Below are 20,442 nucleotides of genomic sequence, written 5' to 3'. Positions count from 1 at the left end.
AATGCTGTCATTGTATTTGTAGTCTTTTTTGTTCTGGGGCCACTTACCCATCTTTGAAACAGCAGTTGATGGAAAAAACCCTAAAATCATTGATGGGTGGAACATTGTGATAAAAAAAAATTTTTAACAGTGACCAGTTGAACCTTGTTATTCCACAGTGCAGTTGTCACTTTGGGCACTTTTGGACCAGGAATACATCCAATGGCTTCCACAGCTCTTCTGACCCTGACTGGCCTAATTTCACCTGAACAACAATTGCATTCTCATCACGTTTGTTTGTTGGTTCGAAGTGTAAATGAGCAGACACTATTTCTCTCTTCATCAACGCCTCTTTGCATTGTCTTAAGTGACTCTGAAATGATGAATGACAGCTGCTTCCTTTCAGATTCATTGTTTCAGTGAACAGCTCGACATTGCCAGCATCAGTGTCGTCACTATCTCCAGAACTAAGTTCCTGTTCTTCACTCTCAGATACATCTTCCTCACCATTTGACTCGCTGCCCAAGTCTAAATTTTGTAGATATTGGGAGACTGTTTCAGTTTCATCTCGTGAAGAAACAATGATATCCCCCAGGTGTGGAAACTTGGTGCAATTACAATTAACTTTACCAAACACAAGTCGTGGCATAATCACCAAGCCATCAGCTGGTTTTTCCTCTGGATGCACTGGATAAGCTGGTGCTGTCATGCCACTTGCATAATCAAACTCTCACACAACAGCAATTTTGGCCTCTTCGCCATCCTCCGTCTCTTCAGGGGCAACCTTGATGTGTGAAGAAAATTATAGATCAAGATGAGGATACAGGTAACCTTTCATGATATACGCTTTGGAACAAGAAATGTACATAATCTTTCAAAATTATCAGTATGTAGAGCTGGAAACATAGAGGCTGCAGTTTTGTAAAACTGGTTGAGTACCAAATGACAAGTGAATGAAATGACCAGCTTCTGCACTGTAAAGGAAATGTTCGAACAAAATGATCTATTCAAAGGCCGTAAGCACTTTTCTCTAAATGGTTCAGCCACAGTTATCAATAATGAAATAAGTCTACTTACATTAAATACAGCACTTGACTTGACTTCTATACAGCATGGTGATTTCACTCCAGCAAACTTTCCAAGCACAGCATCACAATCAGGAAAGATAACTAATCGTCGCTCTGACAAGTCTGTCATGAAGCAAACGTGTCCATATAAGCACTTCAGCTTTAAAGTGCCTATCACCCTTACCCAGTTATATTAAATTCCGAAAATGTATATATTTCAAAGAACTTTTCCGAAGAAATAAAACTTATTCTGCGTTCCGACATCTTTTTATCGGAGGACGAAATCAGCAATTTGAAGAGAATTTTCGCCATATTGAATTCAAAAAGGAGCAATTGAGAGACTGGGCACTAACAAAGCTTGTGACATCAACCCGGTATCTCAGTTAGAGAGCATAGCAGACTGTATGGTAAGTTTCTTACTGTAACACGCGAAATATGCCAGGTAGATGTGTTGTTGGTGGGTGTTCTGCCTTCCCAGATGTGCAGAAGGGTTTAATTTTAGACGCCATACCTTTTCTTGACGACAAATGCCCGGAAGCAAGGAAACATCGAAAGAAGTGGGTTGATTTCATGAAACAAAAGAGAGCGAAGTGGGAGCCTACACGAAATTCCTTGATATGCTCGAGACACTTCACTGAAGATGATTATATTCGTCGCTTCAGCTTCGTTGATGAGGTAACAAACAAGCCAATCATGCCAAGGCTTAAATGCGATGAAATTGGCATAACTGCTGTGCCATCAGTCCATGCCGAAGCGGTGACAAAAACACCAGTGGTCACTGAAAGTGCAAAGCATCGTCTTGAACGGGCGGTAAGAATCTTTGTCAAATGTTTCGAACTTCTTGATTTAACCTATTTTTACTGCAAAAGAAAAGCTTCTGAAATAACTAAGAATTCATCTTTCATTTCTCTAGATGCTCAAGAATGTGAAGAGGAGGATGCAGAGTTTGACCCCCATGGAAACTCCTAGTAATCCCACGTGTACCAGCGAGATTTTCACTCAAAGTGAATCGTGTGAACAGGACGAGGAAGAGTGAGAGATGCAAAGTGAAGATGCACTGGTCAGCTCGACACAGAGTGAAAACAATTTAGATACTTCTGCTGAACTGCATGATCCGGTAAGAAGCTTTTATTAACGGTATTTTGACATGTAAACGTCTTGAACTAGTGGGATTTTTTTCTTGAACGCATGCATAAAAGGTGTGATTCAGCCACAGGTAAACCAAACTGTCAGTCAGTCTTGTAACCTGGGGCTTGAGCAGTCAAACTGACTCCAATTTTAATAAAAAATTATGGCAATTAAAATTTATTTCAATTATTGGACATTGTACACTCGGAAAATGTATGAGTTTTTTTATACATTTGCAAAGTACTGTGATAAAGTAATAATTTGAAGTTTTTAAAAATTATGGTCTATTATACATGTACAGAATGAAGAGCAATCAACAGTTCCACCCCCTGTAATGTCAGAGTGCTCTGATTGTGAGAGACTGACCAAAAGAAACCGACAACTGAAGAATCAGCTTATAACAGCAAAAGTAAAACTGACGAGCAGCAGGCTGGAAGTGAAGAAATTGAAGAAATATTCTAAGGAAAACAGAGCAGGTAATGTTTGTGATGTTATAACCTACAACTGTAACTAGTATGCCAATAATTTGAACTTGTCTTTGTGGTAAAATAACTAATATAAGTATTAAAGTCATTCTTTTCTGTAACATTCTTATTTACATGTAGGTCAAGAAGTTGATCCACCTGCCAACATTGTTGAAGAAACCTGTGATGATGAAGAGGATGAAAATGAAGGAAGTGATAGTCAGCATGAAACAACTGAAGAAGAGCCTGACTTTTCTTCGGACGGTGTATATGAACCTGACACTGAAACTGACACAGCTTCAGAGCAAGAAGACACTAATTTTTCAGGCGACAGGTGCATTTTATCTACTTTCTTTCTATATCATTCAGTACACATCACATCCTGACTACATGTACACCTGTACATGGATGAATATTATACTGCCAGGTTTGGGGAAATAACCCCAAAAAGTCACATTGAGATTGATTGGTGAATTATTATAATAAATTTGTTTTGTTCTCCCAAAACCATGGGGCAAAACTAGAATTTTGAGATATTAAAATTGGCTAGTGTATGTTACATGCATGCCGCTTAGATAGTGTGATGAAGTTTCATGCTGATTTAGATGAGTTTGCAAGTGTACATGCAGCATTGTTCCTGAGTGAGGGCTTACATACAGTGTACCATATCTGTATATAGTCTAGTGTTTTCTAATCTTCCATATCATTTATCCAAGTGTTTGTACTGAGTGTTATGACCAGAAGGCCAAACTCTTTCTGTTATAAAAATATGAAAGTTTTCCACATGTTGTTTGATAATACCCCAGCTGGTCCAATGCATTTTACCTTTATATAACAGGCTGATCTAAAATATATAAGAATAAAAATAAGCGATAAGAGTTTTGCACTTGCACAACGTTTCAATGTTGCCATGACATCATTTTCAAGTGAGAAGGAAAAAAACTTCTCACTTGAAAATAATGTCATGGCACGCAAGTGCAAAACTCTTATCGCTAATTTTTATTCTTAAATGTTTGTATAAATTTAATCTCATTCATCTAAAATAATTAATAAATAATTGTTTTGTCCCCATTCCATCCCTTCACAGAGTGTTCATCAAAGATAACAACCTGTGAACACAGCCAAAATTCTTAGTTTTCCTGTCTCAGCTACTGCTCCTGTTTAAATTTTGTCACTCCTGCAAAGCTGATAATCCACTTGTTGAGACAAAGCAAGTTGGTACCATGGCAGTGATCACTTCCACCTGTACCAACAAGAGGTGCAACAGGAAGGACACAGTTTGGAAAAGTCAACCAAATATGCCTGGCACTAAGATTCCTGCTGGTAATTTCCTGTTGTGCATGTCGATATTGCTGTCTGGCAGTTCTGCATCAAAGGTCTTACAGATGTTCCAGCACATGGGAGTAGCCTGTTTTTCCCTAAAGACATTCTTCAAGCACCAACATGTAAGTTATGAACTTTACATAGTAGAACTATAATAATCAAATGCAAATCATCTTGTAATAGTTGTTTAATATTTCAAATAGCAGGCCTTTCAGAAATGAAATACCCAAAGGATCATCTGGGAGATTCTTTGCTATTGATTATTAAATTACTGAAAGCTAATCAGTATTTATGTGATTAAATTAGGCAACAAGTTTGATATAGGTTTTCCCCCACAGGAGAAACTGTTTCCAACCATTCATTTGTACTGGAAGTCCTACCAAGACAAGATGATGGTCAAATTGAAGGAATTAGGTCAGGTGGTAATATCTGGAGATGGAAGGCATGACAGCATGGGGCATAGTGCGAAATTCGGTGCATACACCATATTTTGTTGCACTTTGCCCCTTATCATTCACTTCTCTCTTGTTCAGGTAATGGCATGGTCATGATATGGTTGATGAAGTCCTGTTGGGGTAAATTCTGACAAGTGACATGGTCCAAAAAGAATCAATGACACAGAGAATTAAATGTTATGTCAAAACAAAATCTTGCTCACCAAATCTCGGACAGGTCAGAGATTAAGAGGAATAAAGATAAAGTACCGACATTTTTTTTCTCTTAAGACATCATAATCAGGTTGCATGCTGCTAACAGTGTTTGTTCATATGTTGTGGTTTAAAATTTTCTTTGGTTTAAATTTTTTCAAATTGATCAGCCTGATTTATAGTGTCCTTTTTCAGTTTGAGTGTTTCAGATAATGATGTTCTAAAGGAAATAAAAGGAAATAAAAATTTATACCTACATGTATAATGGAAAAATTAAACCAAAGACAAAATTGAACAGCAAGACATACATCTACTGGTCCATCTAGTGTGTTTCACTTAGACAACACTTTTAAGACACATTCTTCTATGTTGTAGAGGAATGTTGCAGGAAGCAGCCCAGCTATGGAGTTCCTTGGGTTTAAGAACTGCATGGCATATCTCCTTGGATGTGGTCTGATGATCAGCACCCTGATAACCGATAGACATGCATCCATCCGAAAATACGTGAGAGAGCAACAGAAGAATATGAAGCACTACTTTGACCTATGGCATATAAAGAAAAGTAAGAATCTAATTATCTCTAGAAGTGGATTCTTCAGAGTTCCCAAAGTTACTTTATATCTGGTTGTCTTTTTTTGGTAGCAGGCCTTGTCTGTTAAGAGCTCATTATTCTGAACCACAACTGCACAGGGCAATTTTGTTAAAAAATAATTTTGTGTAACAATGATCATTACAAGTTAACATTGTTTCCAGTTAAATATACAGTAGGATGGAAGAATAACTTATCAAATATGGTGTATTTTTATCCTTAGAGATCCACAAGGTTCTAACAACCATTAGAGAGGAAAGTGGCTGTGCATCTTTGATCAACTGGATCAGACCCTGTGAAAACCATTTCTTCTGGAGTGCTACATCGACTTTGTCTGGAAATGGCAATGTCATATATGCTAAATTTAAATCTTTCTTGAGTCATGTTATTAACAAGCATGATAATTTAGATGATCCACTTTTTAACAGATGCAATCATGGTGAAATAAAAGACAGGACATGGCTTGAAAAAGGTAGTGTAATAGTTGAATTACATGTACATGATGTAGTTCGTGGAAATATCCACTTACCCCCCACCCTCCCCTTACACAAACACCACCACCCCTCTCCATGGAAGTGATAAGAAAGTGCACTTTTGAGATAACAAAGCAAGTGATTAAGCGTGTGTGCAAAATATTAACAGAGTTGCTTATTTGTTGTCATAGATTCCCCAGTATATTATGAGAAAATGTGCTCTGCCCTGAACAATGCTTCCCTGGTCAGTGGGATCAAACAGGCCTCGCCTGAGGCACAAACCAGCTGCTTGGAGGGCTTTCACTCTACACTTAACCAGTTTGCACCAAAAATGATAGCCTTCTCATTTATAGGAATGTATTACAGGTTGGTTGTCCAATCAATCCTTTTCATAAATAGACAATAAACTGAATTAGAGTAATTGGAATGACAAATAAATTGTCTGGATTAATAGCAATGGATTACTTATGTACCAAGAACAGTATTATCGACATTGCATGCCCACCTTCTGACAAGGATTGGCCAGTGGTGAAGGAAATTGACTCTCTTCTATAGTGAAATGCCAGGCTTTAAATGCAGTCATTTTATCTGAAATCTCAGCACATTCTAATTTTTGTTTGCTCGTTTTTTGAAAGGCACATCATTGCTGCTTTATATTTCAATCTCAACCTGTTGCGAGAAGTGAAAAAAACTGCAGATGGTACAGAGCAAGTGAAAGTGGTGCGGCCAAAATCTAAGAATGGCGAGGCCACTGTCCGTGATGTGAAAGTGGAGCCCAACTATGGCAAAATACATATCTACATGTAGATTAAAATAAAGGTGTTGTACATGACCTGAACCACCAGAATTCTGCTAAAAGTATGAATTATTTTCTGTTTTTTTTTTCCTTGTCCACTAAATAAGAGGTGTGTCCTATTATTATTGCAGATTATGTGGAGGATATCTACAAAACATATATTGAATCTCAGGAAAAAGGCCAGCTTGGGGTTGCCATGCGGGAATTGAGTGACATGAATCCCCCACCGATGAATACAATGTTGGAAAGGCAATCAAGGGAGGAGGCCATTGTTAAGAGGGCAGAAAGGAAAGGAAATACAGTCAAAGATGTGCCCCCGACAACACCTGGTAATTTCAATAAAATACAAAAAGTACCATTCAACCCTAGTCAGGGTCAGTGTGTTATGTTCTTTGACATATCACTTTCACTGTTCTTTTCTAGTCTGATGAAGAAATGCTTTATACTGAATGCCATGGAAAATGGGTTGAATTTTAAATGCCTTGTCTGCCAGTGACAAAGATGCTATAATGAAATACCTTAAGAATATACTCCCAAAATTTTGGTTTTCCTATTTGCCAATAAGAAATCAAACTTTTAAGACTTCAATGGCTCACTTTATTATCCCCTGAATCCCAGTTAAATGCATGGCTTATCACACAAACACCATTTGTTTTAAGTTACAGAGACTCATGGAATCCAGCAGCCGCCACAGGCCACTAAAGGAAAGCCCCGCTTCTGTTCCACATGCCAGCAGCCTATGAAAGACACAAAAATGTGACCACCTGCCCAAAAAATCAGAAGGGAATCTAAATGAAGCAAATTGAGAACTTCAGAGAAATAAATATTCCAATTTATTTAACTATGAAACAATGTTCAATTAATGTCTATGAGCTGTCCATCATTCAACATCTTCAGTTTCAAAACCAGCATATGAAGATTTCTCCTCTGGAAATATTGTTCTTATTGCATGGTATGTGCATGCAGGCAAAGGTATCCTCCTCCCACCCAAGTATCCATGGACAAGGCAAGTAAATTCTCGATAGGAAATACCACGCAGAAACCTATTATGAAAAAAATGATATTTAGATGAAAGGGTAGTGTCACAACAGAGAATTCTACATTCTAGCTCATTTTGTATTTTGTTCTATTTATATTAAAAAATACTTGTATCCAGCTCAGTTTTGTTTCTTGGATATAAATATGTATATACAGTAGAAAGAGATATTTTTCTGGATAGAGTGCATGCGTGCATGGACATGCATGGAAAATTTTCTGACAACTCTGTCCAATATCTGTCCATAAATTTCATGCAATAGAATTTCTATCTGAGACAAATCCTAATCAAAGGTTTTCAAATATTTTTGTGGAAAAATGTACTCAATCTGGAAGTAAAATTGATGAGATTAACATAATTATAATGAGGTATATCTTAGTGGAGAATTTTTAACAACTAGAAGTCGACTAAAAAGGTTTTAAAGGAACACAAGCCAACAAACATGCAAAAAGTGCAGTGTGCAAGAATTTGGACAGCATACAAACTTCAATATTTTCACAATCAGAATAGTGTGTTAGTCTCAGTGAGTAGAAACAGGCAAATTAATAAAACAGTTTCTATTTACCTGTTTTCCGTTCCAGTCTGATGATACTTCGTCTTATTTCTTGTCTGGTATTTATCAGCAGCCAACCGCAAACTCCACTTTTGCAGGCAAACTTGGCTGAATCCGGGATGCTGCGTAACACAGTTCGGCTTTGTGCCCACTTCTTTGATTACCATTTCACTAGATAGACACTTCACACACTCTTCTATTTCCATGCAGCACTGGAATTCGTTGGGGTTTTGCAGATTCTCCGCACTACATTTGCACCTGTAGAGGAACCAGCAGTTAGTAAGCCTTGACTAATCCATGTAAAAAACAACAAACAATACAGGAAACACTGCACTCTAGGTCTGACTCACCACGAATTTACGACTTGTTTCCCATCGTAATGATCCTGGAGCTTTCGCTCGAACTCAACTTGCATTTCTTGCCTTTTTTTGTATTCTGAAAGCCACTCTTCAGTTGCTATCGGCTCGTCCTCATAGGGTTTGTAGTTGTCTGGGTCTGGCTGGGAAACTTGCTCTTCGCCTAACTTTTCATTGTCTTCGACTTCAATATTGCCAATGTTGATGTGGCCAGGGATAAAATTGTACTCTGAATCATCAGAATCGTAGCTCCTTTCGGAATTAGAGTCATCGTCTGACATTTTGGAAGAAGAAGACTGAAAAACCGGAGAACACGCGTAACTCGCTATATTTGTTTGTTGTGTTTTGTTGCATGTTATGGCCAAGATACTGGGTTGACGTCACAACTTATTAGTGCCAGTCCCCCGTATGGCACGTTTTTTACTCCGAGAACCATGACTTCGATCGGCTTTTAAAAATCGGGATTAACTCCAAATCTTATTTTGCTGCTTTTTTTGTTTATTTTATATATCTACTTTTGAAAAAGAAAGATATTAGGTAAGGGTGATAGGCACTTTAAAATTGGAAAACTAGCTACTGATAGTTCAAATCTGTCATTTTGGTCAAGACAGTGCACCCAGATAAAACGATTCTGACAGAAAATTTCGATGTCACATGGCCTTTTCACTACAGCGTCCATCTTTAAACTGAAGGGTCACATCTAACGTTTTTGATAATATACCTCAAATGCAATGCATCATGGGATATATGCAAATTCCCCCCTTACATGGACTCATACATTTGTATGCTTAGGAAGAACAAGACGATCTAAGATCGTAAGCCAGGCTGTAGCTAGACAAGCTACTATGAGTGTTGATCATTTGTGGTGCGCAATGGTTCCAAAAATAGCATGTGGGATATGTTCCATGGTAATCACAACAATTACAATTTCCTCAAATGTAATTGGTGCATAAACTGGTGTATTTTGCTCTAATTAATCTGCAAAGTTGTAATCGGACAGTTTAATCAGACAGTTGGCTGTAACTGGACTCATGTAATCGGACAGTTACATGAGCCAATCATTTTAAGTCCTCTTCACTAAATCCATCAATAACAACATTGATTATGGTCACTATAGTAACCAATTCAAGAGACTGACTTTGTAAAATTGTGAAGGTTTAGTTTCCAGTGACTGTTTTGAAAGAGATTTAATAGCCATTTTGCAAGCTATTCCCATGTTCTTACTTATCATATTCAAAAATGACTATTAAAAGCTATTTTTCAAATAGTGGAAAATTGTAATCATTTCGTTATGATTAATCGGCAACAGGACATCAGGTCGTCCATTTCAAATATCTTATAACCCCCATGATAGATACTGACACCAATACTTTCTATTGTCAGAATAAATGAGGGATAGTTTTGTGACAAGAGTGATTCATAAGCCCTGTCTTTAGACATAATGTACTGATATCCCTCAATTATCGAGTCACAATGATGTAGATTGCCAGTGCAGCTTTCACTCTAATTAAGCTGGTCAATTATTTTTCTCGGACATAGCGATCTCCAATCATTAACGACAGTTTTGTTTGCATCAAATGCACCTGCCCTGTACACTGTGACAGTGTTGAATACCATAATTGATTACTATCTCTATAATTTGCACCAGGTCATTACAGCTATGTATTCCCTTTATATTATTATAAATCAAGGCACTCAAACTCGTAGCAACACATTGTTTTCCAGCATCTTCACCGAAGTACATAATATCACCTTGAACATATGGTGGCAAATGATTCTTAGAGTAGGATCAATACTATGTACAGGATTTGTTTCTATGTCACTACACAGAGTAGCACAATCACCTATGTGGCTTGCATTCTTGTACACAGTTGATGATGTATTACAGCTATATGTATACAAAGATAGATATTTGCCCAGACTCTCTACAACTCAACAATTTTTGATTCAGTGTTGACCGTGTAGAATGCCATCTCTTTTTCATCTTTTGTACAAACTTGATACTGTCATTTTTTATCCTAATTCATGCGATCACTCAAAACTAAAAATCATCACAATTCAATAAATAGTCAAGAATCTGGGATATGATAGAAGATTGATAGATAAACAGCCTCGCCAAGGATTAGATTTCTGCAGTTTTTCACTTGCACGTTATCTGGGGAAGTGTTTCACCCAAATTTTTTAGAGCTTTGGCGGCCGTAAAGTAACAGAAACATCTGTCATTGAGTTTTGCAATTGAAAAAAAGTTGTTACTCTAGAGTTCCGACATGTTGAAACTGATGCTTCTTCTAGTGCAAGAATTGTCCAGTCAGCAAGAACTAAAGTGATAAGTCATCTTTTGACCTATGCAACAGCCCTCTCGGGTGGCCATTTGATGTCACGCAATGCAGAAGCTTGGAAACTCAAACGTGCCCTATTACAAAACGAAGAGTCTTGTCAAGCTAAAATGTTGTGAAACGTCAAGTTCCTAAAGGGTCTTCTATCTGATAAAACTAAAACCTCCGAAGAGGTAATTTTTTTAAAAAATGACTGCATCCCATGAAAACCAAGAATAGATCACCACGTTATTTGATACCACACACACATTCCTGCACAACATGGGAATATGATATACACATGTAAGCAAGAAAACTAATGGAAAAATAACAGCTGATAATGCACTCTTTTCGAGCAAAAACAAAATCAATGTGATAATCGTGACAGAGGTCACATAAATATGACAATTACATTTCTCTTCACTCTGATGAAAGCCACTTTTGCAGACAAACATGGCAACTTTGTTGTAGTTTCCCGAGTTTCATTACGATGTACCTTGTCTTTCTCAGCACTTAAAACTTTCATCAATTCTGAAGTAACACTCTGTCCATATTTTCTATTTATTGATAACCCATTAAGTCATTTGAAGAAGCTAATCATAAAAGGGGATAAGTGACGATTTTGGTTGCTTTCCTTTTTTTTGCTCCAAATTAGCTGAATTTTTGCATGTGGTCTTCAGTGTGATAGAAAAACATGGTTCTGTATTTTTGTTGTTGGTTTTTGCTTTGTTTTCGAGTTAAAACGTAGGCAAAAGACTTGGCTTTTCATAGCCATGTCTTTAGGAGTTTATTTGTTGAAAAGCAAACAGGCAGACTGTTTATAGTGTATGAAATCAAAACCAAATCCCACAGCATATAGAGCGGAAATCTGGGAACAGATTGTTTGCATCAGCTATTGTGACGTGAACACAACACGTGAATCGATCGAGCGTCAAACAAAATGCCATCAAACAAAAAAGAGATGTGCCGCATTAGAGCTCTGTCAACTAATATCTTAAGCATTGTTTTAAAGTACCTTGTATGCCTGCCTGGTGGTTGAGAGGCATCATAAAGCCTCGATAAACCCGTAAGTCATCAGCACATTTTAAAGAATCAAAACGTGTTCTGAAACTTTGAAGGCAGCTGATATACCGTAATCGTGTTATCAGCGTTCAAAGTCAGATCGAGCCAGGTAGCAAAGTCCAAGAGCAGTTCTTGCCCAAGAAAAATACCCTCTGGTGAGTTGTGGCCCATTTGCCAAGCGTTGCTACTGTCAAAGTTTGGAAAGTGAGAACTGGTTTTAGGGTGATAAAATTTGCCTTGTATCGACCACCATGTTTTCCCGCGCACGAGGTGTAAAGACCCTTCCCGGCATGCATTGCGATTACGTTCTGTGGACATTTCTCAAACTGGTAACTAGATTTAAACATAATAATGGCCAGCAAGTGGCGATCGATTGTAACAGATCTGTGATCCAGTTTGTGTTGATTTTATTTCAAATGGGCATGATTTGTAGTGTTTTGAGCTTCTGGGATCAGGGGACATGCAGATGTATGGAGACCAGTACGTTGCGCAGAAGGGTTAATCTGTTAATCTGTCAGCCCTATTTATAGAGCGTTTTCACGTGGAGTCATCACATTCTTAAATCCAAAACTAAACAGCCACCAAAGTTGTTATCCTCATCAGGCATAAGAGGTACCAGCGCATTTTGAACTTGGAAGTTATGGCGGTGCGTGACATAAAGCTACGATCGCGTTTGTCGAAAACTATGTTTTATCTCGCGATTTTTTAGCCATTTAAGACGTTGCCGTATTTGGAAAAGTGCTTATTGAAATGTTTAGTTGTTTTATTTTATTTTTATTTACACCTTTTTTGACCTGAAATCAACATTTTTGAGCTTACACGTTGCGTGAAATTACCATTTTCAGGAGCCCATCATGGGCTCCTACCATTTTGCTGTTTTCTAAGTGAAACCAACATCCTTGCCGTCACGCGTTAGCGTCAAATCAACATTTTAACCTATTTAGACTTGAAATCAACATCATTGAGCTTATGCGCCATGTGAAATTACCATTTTGCTGTTTTCTAAGTGAAATTAACATCCTCGCCATCAAGCATTAACGTGAAATCAACATTTTAACCTATTTAGACCTGAAATCAACATCATTGAGCTTATGCGCTGCGTGAAATTGACATTTTGCTGGTTTCTAAGTGAAACCAACATCCTTGCTGTCACGCGTTAACGTGAAATCAACATTTTAACCTATTTAGACCTGGAATCAACATCATTGAGCTTATGCGTTGCGTGAAATTGACATTTTGCTGGTTTCTAAGTGAAATCAACCTCCTTGCCGTCACGCGTTAACGTGAAATCAACATTTAAACCTTTTTTGACCTAAAATTAACATTTTTGAGCTTATACATTGCGTGAAATTGGCCTTTTGCTGCTTTCTAAGTGAAATCAAAGTCCTTGCGGTCGCGGCGGGCCGAGCCTTTGTTATAATAAACCGAGGCGAGACTTCGACTTATAACAAAGGCTTGGCTTGGCTATTATAATAAAGGATCGGCTCTGTTTATCATAACAAAGACCCGGCTTCGTTTATTTGCAGCCTCAGTGGGAAAAGGGCGTTAGATATTTTAATCAAAAGTGAACTTTGTCGAAAACGCTCCAAATATCGCATGCAGTTTTGTTTAGGTATGTTTAGCAATGTCCCATAGTTTTTCCGCTAAACTTTGCTTCGTTTTCAGGATATTGCGTATGCAAAAAACCACTTGATTTTCCTAGCGGCATCTTTATAAAACAAAGCAAAAACCAGCGGCAAAAATACAGGGACACATTTTTTATTACATTGAAGACCACATGCAAAAATTCAGCTAATTTGGAGCAAAAAAAAGAAAAGCAACCAAAATCGTCACTTATCCCCTTTTATGACTAGCTTCTTCATTTGATTTCTGGTTCAGTTTGTTCTAGTAATACCTTCGCAAAATCAGTCGTTTTTCCTGCTATTTTAAATTCGCAGAACGACTGGTTTCAAAATATATGCTCATTGACTACGCCATCTTTTAGAGGGATCTACCACTAATGGTGAGCAAGTCTGTGTTTGAACGTAGAAAAGACAGTGCCATTTGTTAACAAATTTGACATAAATCTTTACCTTTCGGCATTGTTTCCAGCATCGACTTCGACATCCTGGAAAGAACGTTGAACCTTAACGATGAGTCTGCAGTATTGCCCATTGCACGTGACTGAGCTTTGATACAAAATACGAGGGTAAACTTATAGTCGGATCGTCCAACTAATGATTGGTAATGAAGTCCCAAGTACTGGCTACAAAACCCAGTTGTCAAGTGCATCACTTGGAGAGAAGATAACATTTGAGAAAAAATCCTCGTGTGGCTACTTTCGTGAACAGCTGTTAGAAAGCTACCCAAAACTAAAGGAAGGAGGGGGTTATTGTTGAATTCACTTCTTCTGTCATGATGGGGTGAAATTTTAAAGATTCAAAGATCACACTCAGAACACATGAGTCAGTTACATTAGACCCGAAGGAACAAGATCCAGGGATTTTTTTATTACACTTATGTACTACATGTATGAGTTCATATTCTGTAACACCCCCACTTGATCTCATATTGACTAGGACATAACCATGTTTACATAATTATCTTATCAAATGTGAAATGTAACAAAATTATACACAATTATGAACGGGAACAAAGTTTTATTAACTAAAACCATGCATTTTATCCAAAAATGTAATGCCTAAATTTCTGCAACTTTGTTGCTGCCTTAGTCATCAAGTCAGCTGCCATGTCTGCTGTGGGACAACATTTGACAACAACCTTACCAGTGTTTTGCAATGTTGGGATGAAATGATGAGGGACATCAATATGCTTCAATCTCTGCTGATTTACAGGGTTTTTAGATCGAACGATTGCACCCTGACTTTCCTCAAAAATCACAACTGGTCCACACACCTCATCGATGTCTCTTAACAGTTGAGTGAGGTACAAACCCTCCTGCACAGCTGCCGACAGTGCAATGTACTCTGCCTCGCAAGATGACAGCGCCACCATTGGCTGTTTCCTTGACTTCCAGGAAATAAGAGGGCCAGCTTTGTTTAGACTGAAACAGTACCCACTGGTACTTTGCCTATCATCTGCTGATGACGCCCAGTCAGCATCACTATAACCAACCAAAGTTAGGCCATCATCACATTTCCTGTAACACAGCTCACAGTGGAGAGTGCCGTTCAAGTGCCTTAAAACATGTTTCACTACAGTCCAGTGTTCCTGAAGTGAGCTAGACAGAAACTTTGACAACCTAATTACAACCCATCATATGTCTGGTCTGGTACATAACATAAACCAAGCTACCAATAGCTTCACAATACCTTCTGGGATCACAATGTGTTTCACTACCAAACTCAAGCTTCTGCTCAGAAGGTGTGGCCCTTAGCTTGCAATCAGACATTTCAAACCTGTCAAGGATTTTGCTTAAGTATCTTCTCTGGCTCATCTTGACAAAACCATCACCCTGTTCAAAATCAATACCTAAGAAATATGAAAGTCTACACAGGTCCTTCAAGCAGAATCTCTCCTGCAGCATTTGTTTAACCTCAGACATCAGAACCATGTCACTTGCTGCAATAATGATGTCCTCAACCCAAACAAGTATTACAACCATTTTACTCCCAACCTGTTTAGTATACATACAGTTGTCAACTGGACTCTGAACAAACTGGTTATCTAGTAGGAAACAGTGTAACACATTGTTCCAATTTCTACCTGATTGCTTCAATCCATACAGGGATTTGTTTAACTTATACACAAGTCTCCCATTAGAACTACTAGGGGCTTCAAAACCTTCAGCTTGGTACACATATATCTCACAATCAATGGGAGCATTTAGGCATGCCATTTTGACATCCATCTGGTGTAGAATTAAATCGTGTTGTGCTGCTTTTAGCAACAGAGCACGTACTGATGTGAGATTTCCTGTAGGGGCAATTGTTTCCTGATAATCTACACCTCTCACTTGACTATAGCCTTTAGCAACATACCTGTAACGTTGTCCAAAGAAACAGCTCCAATGATAAAGGACACAGAAGTTCCAGATAAACACAACACTATTTATTGAAGTCTTTGTTGAGCATAAAACCAAGATGCGGGTAACATACGGGGCCTTAGTGACAAACCCGTGCCCAGGGCCTGGCGCTAATCATGCATAAATCAACATTGTTACAATACCTAGCCTTGTAGGTTTTAGAACCGTCAGAACCTTTGATAGTGTACACCCAATGGCCCCCTACTGAATTCCTACCCCCTGGTAGAGTGGTTAGAATAAATGTTTCATTCTCGATAAGAGAATTCAGCTCTTCTTTCATTGCTGCCTTCCAATTTTCTGACTCAGGAAATTCAATTGCTTCTTGGTATATCTGGGGAAAAGCTGAAACCTTATAACAATAATCAACACTAGATAATACCTGGTCACTCTCAGCAATAACCTCATTCAGATCAGTAACATTCATTATGCTGGGCATCTCCTCTCCCTTGTGGGGTATCTTGCACCTTCAGTCACAGATTGGGGGTTCCCATCAGTTTTGTCTTCAGTCACAAGCTTCTCAGCCTGCTCACCTGAGACTTTCTCCAACCTATCAAAATCAGATGCACTACACATATCTGGGTTAGTGTTCACCACCTGTTTACCTCAGATTTCCTCAGACCTGTCAAGACTAGATGCACTACACATATTGGGGTAAGTGTTACAGCGTAACAACATGAAATCCTCTTCATCACATGACAGACTTCCTGTTTGAGTGTGTTTCTTATTAACACTGTTCGAAGGAAATTTGAGCACCCTGTGCTTCATCACCTTACCAATCTCTGGGAAATGCACAAGGTAAGTGGGGCTTAACTTGTACCCCAGAAAAATCCCTTTGGTACACCTAGGGTCTAGCTTCTTTTTCTCTTGCTTGTAGGCATAACATCAGACCCGAAAACTCTCGTGTTAGACAAGTTAGGTCTCAGACCTGTGAGAGCAAAGTAAGGTGTTTGCTTTAACCAATTGTTATAGCACCCATTGTGTGTGTATGCTGCTGCCATAACAGCATATGGCCAGAACACCTTAGCTAAACTGGCTAGTATGAGTAGGCATCTCCCCATTTTAAAGAGGGTTCTCCAGTGTTGCTCGGCTGTACCGTTCTGGTGGGGTGAATAGGGGGCAGAGGTATCATGCATTATGTGATTCCTCCTGAGAAGTGCCTCAATATTCACAGAAGTAAACTCACCACCACTGTCGGATCTCATACATTTCACCTTACCATAGGGGGCTGAATCTACCAAAAATCTCTCTGTAGCAGCCACTGTGTCACTCTTGTTCCTCAGAAAGTAAACAAAAACTGCACCTGAAAAATCATCTGTGAAGGCCAAACAATATTTAAAACCTTCCTTAAAGGTGGATCAACAGGTCCAGCGAGGTAAGTATGAACTAACTCTAGCACGGCAGTTGCACGTGCGTCAGGCTTCCTATTCCTATTCTGTGTGAGTTTTCTTAGTATACATACATTACAGTTGCTAGGTTTACTAGAACTCTCAGGGCTAACCTTCATACCATCTACAACATGCTCTAGTTTCTTAATGTCATCATAATTGCAGTGTCCTAGGATTTGATGCCACTCATTCATAGGGCGTACACAGTTTACGGAATCAGAGACAGTGATGTTATCATATGTGTTCAAATAATACAATCTGCCATGCTTCTCAATGACAAACTTTTTGCCATCCTTGTATGTCAACTCAGCAGAATCTGGCTGGGAAGTCACACTGGCACCCCTTTCTGTTGCAGCTTGAACTGAGAATATGTCCTCAGGGTAAGATGGTATGAACAGAGTATTTTGCAAAGTTGCCTTCACAGGTGTTCCAGACAAATCGACGATAGTAATATCAACATCTCTTTTTAGGGCAACATTATTTGCTCGAGTTCCATTTGCTAATTCAATGAAGTGTTTGTCTGGTTTAAATGTGTCATCAAACTTTGTGAACTTAGACAAATAACTAATAATATGAGCAGTTGCACCGTAATCAACTAATAGAAAGTTTGGTTTCCCAGATATAGGCTTACTAGAGACATTCTCATCCTCATGGGCATTAGTCTCCAAAAACAAATGAGTGTTCAATGTCCTGGTCTGTTTTCTCAGATAATTGATTAACCTTGTCACCTTTTTTTGTTCTATGACAACATGCTTGATCACTGTGCAACCTTGAGCAACAAGTATTGCACCACTTCCCTCCTCTGGGCCGGCAGGTTTCTTTTACAGGTCACACGTCACAGGTCACAGGTCACAATCAAAAAGCACTCAGTAAAACTCGCAATGTAACAATTTTCCGAGATTCCCAAGAGGTTTATTGATTTTTCCATGCAACAAACCCTAACTAAAAATGTTGTACTGTATAATTTTAATGAAAAAATTTCTAGGGGTGATATATGTACGAAATGGGTTGAAATGTAGCTTTCAGACATGTGGTGTTACATATATTTTATCGTAATAAGATAATTCATTATGATAGCAAATTGAACTGTTTTATTTCTATCTTTTTTTGAAATCTTTACGAGTATGTACTAAACAGAAACAAGAGGGTCCCCTATACCTCTTGTGAAAACAATTTCAAGCATAAGTGATTGGCCTTTTCACGCATCACAAAAAATTCGGAAACAGCTTCACGTTCACAGAAAAAAAGAAGCAATCACTTTTCACGTGAAAATGCAAAGGCTAAATCATGTGTCACGTAAAAATACAAATTCTATCCACGTTTCGCAAAACATGTAGAACCCTCCATTTTGATGCATCAAAATGCAGTGTGTGACGTAAGTAAATGCGTAATTCACGGATCACGAAAACATGGAAAACCAGTTTCCCAAGGACGGAAAAATGTAGATTCGCGAATCATGGAAAATATAAATCCTCATTCACACTTCACACAAAGCAAAAATGCTCATTCACACGTCACGGAAAAAAGTATAGGGGACTCTCAAACAATAGTAGCCCATGTTCGATATATCTAAATTCTAACATGACTTCAAGGCTTTCTGGTTGAAATTCCATATTTGGGTTTTTGCTTTGTTGTAAGTCTCATAAATCCGGATATTAAAAGATGCTGTGGTGTTCACAAATTCGCAATGTTTTTTAACCAGAACGCCTCAAAGCCACGTTAGAATTTTGATTTATCAAACTGCTACTTCAAACTAATGTATCTTTATAAAAAGGAACACAAGAGCAACACGGTCACTCAAGATTACCTTTATGGTTGAAAACTGGCATTTTCCACGGCTAGTCCTCGGTATGCCATTACTTAAGTAGCAAACTGGCACAGTAACCCAACATTTCTGTTCAGAGCTTGATGTTTGCATAAATTACCAACAACCAAACTTAGCTACCAAGCCTTTTGCTCCAACCAGTCTTAATAATGGCGGCTGTTAACACTAGGTGGTTCATCTTTGATTTCTGGAAACTGAGCAATCCCTAACAATACCGCTTCGTTACTGACTGTGTGTGAACTTCAATAATCCCAGGAAGTCAACGCTGCAAAACCGCAACGATTTAACACATTTTTAATGTGAAATTCTTAAATGATTTTTGTCATTTTGTCATACGATGGCACTATATCTCATGACATAAGCTTACTTTGATCACAAGATAGTGGCACCTACAAAAGAATGGACGAAGTTTGAATGAAGCAAACACATACTCTGGTAACTTGACTGGTAAGCATTTGCTCTGCTTGTGAATTAGTGATATGACTTACACTATCACTGTACTTGAACTGTATGACAAACTAAAGAATTGTCAATATATTAGAGGTTAGAACAAACAGGATTGGTCTTGCCATGACCCTCAGAATGATTCGTTGGAGTGAATGACCTGCTCACTCTTTTAAGTTATATGTTATTTTCTTGTTAGAAACAATATTAAATGATAAGAATGGCATCAACTGATCCTATTTCTATCAGTTAATAATTTGTTTTTATTTCATAAACCTTGCATGTTTGGTAGAAAAAGGTTGGGTTAAAACCTGGATTCCATATGATTGTCCGGATTGATCTAGAAAGTTATATGGGAACCAGGCTTAAATATGTGGCCATGTCCATAATTTCTGGCTGTGAGGAAGTTCAGCATTGGTTTAGCATCTAGAGCTGAAGTCCGAACTCTCTCCACAGGAGCTCTTTGTGCTTCTCATTGAATCTCAGTTTCGTGGATACTTCAGCCCATATATTTCCTTTTCCTGGAATACATGAACGAAGTGGATTGTAGTAAACATATTCTGGCTGTTTAGAGATAGAAATAGTGGTGGATTTACTGCCTCTTTTCCTAAACACCCTGTGCTCCTTCCTTCTTAGGAAAATGTCATAAGGATCACCAGGTACTGGATCTGCAGGTACTGCAAACCTTTCCATTGCATCTGTAACAACAGAGTGCAGACCTGTTGGTGATAAAAACAACTTCGAAGCTGTTGTTAACCAAAGCATCATCAATAACAACTTCAGTTCTGTTGTTAAAACTGCTGACATCACGGCAACCTTCCTGTGACTTTCGCTTCTGACTCCTTTTTTCATTTTCCTTTTTCCCAACGTCTGGAGGAATCAGCAATTGAACCATGCTGGAAACGCTCTGTTTCTATGATCGGTAGACATCATACAAAAGTCCACACTTAAAAGCCACCACAATGGTGTGGGCACA

General features: G+C 38.4%; 3 protein-coding genes and 2 pseudogenes across 4 annotated transcripts in view; 4 read left to right on the top strand and 1 right to left on the bottom strand.

Annotated features, from left to right (window-relative positions):
- Positions 1 to 20,442, top strand: part of LOC145501133 (uncharacterized) — a 114,514-nt gene that overhangs the window by 56,112 nt on the left and 37,960 nt on the right. The gene's annotated exons all lie outside the window — the stretch shown is intronic.
- Positions 1,482 to 2,688, top strand: LOC145500270 (uncharacterized; annotated as a pseudogene).
- On the top strand, positions 2,843 to 6,161 carry LOC145501603 (uncharacterized; annotated as a pseudogene). Its single transcript, XR_014051250.1, has 5 exons — positions 2,843 to 2,902; positions 3,760 to 4,083; positions 4,300 to 4,494; positions 4,984 to 5,170; positions 5,421 to 6,161. The product of XR_014051250.1 is annotated as an uncharacterized LOC145501603 (transcript).
- Positions 6,244 to 6,962, top strand: LOC145499870 (uncharacterized). Its single transcript, XM_081479396.1, has 2 exons — positions 6,244 to 6,454; positions 6,598 to 6,962. The coding sequence occupies exons 1-2, from the start codon at positions 6,244 to 6,246 to the stop codon at positions 6,960 to 6,962; spliced, it is 576 nt and encodes a 191-aa protein (XP_081335522.1).
- On the bottom strand, positions 7,329 to 9,573 carry LOC145499871 (uncharacterized). Its single transcript, XM_081479397.1, has 3 exons — positions 8,406 to 9,573; positions 8,068 to 8,313; positions 7,329 to 7,509 (listed from the first exon to the last, which is right to left on the bottom strand). The coding sequence occupies exons 1-3, from the start codon at positions 8,690 to 8,692 to the stop codon at positions 7,347 to 7,349; spliced, it is 696 nt and encodes a 231-aa protein (XP_081335523.1). The 5' UTR covers positions 8,693 to 9,573; the 3' UTR covers positions 7,329 to 7,346.

Source organism: Orbicella franksi, chromosome 10, assembly GCF_964199315.1.
Source record: "Orbicella franksi chromosome 10, jaOrbFran1.1, whole genome shotgun sequence".
In the NCBI taxonomy this organism is placed as follows: Eukaryota; Metazoa; Cnidaria; class Anthozoa; order Scleractinia; family Merulinidae; genus Orbicella; species Orbicella franksi.
Note: the sequence above shows the minus strand (reverse complement) of the source record. Positions and strands in the feature narration are given on the sequence as shown.

What these genes read in the sequence shown, in the direction of transcription:
- LOC145499870 (XM_081479396.1), top strand. Translation starts at nt 6,244, where the DNA reads ATGCAGTCATTTTATCTGAAATCTCAGCACATTCTAATTTTTGTTTGC. An exon ending in GAAAGTGGAGCCCAACTATG is followed by an intron (nt 6,455 to 6,597) that starts GCAAAATACATA and finishes TTATTATTGCAG; the next exon opens with ATTATGTGGAGGATATCTAC.
- LOC145499871 (XM_081479397.1), bottom strand. Translation starts at nt 8,692, where the DNA reads ATGTCAGACGATGACTCTAATTCCGAAAGGAGCTACGATTCTGATGAT. An exon ending in AAACAAGTCGTAAATTCGTG is followed by an intron (nt 8,314 to 8,405) that starts GTGAGTCAGACC and finishes GTTCCTCTACAG; the next exon opens with GTGCAAATGTAGTGCGGAGA. An exon ending in CAGACTGGAACGGAAAACAG is followed by an intron (nt 7,510 to 8,067) that starts GTAAATAGAAAC and finishes TTTTCATAATAG; the next exon opens with GTTTCTGCGTGGTATTTCCT.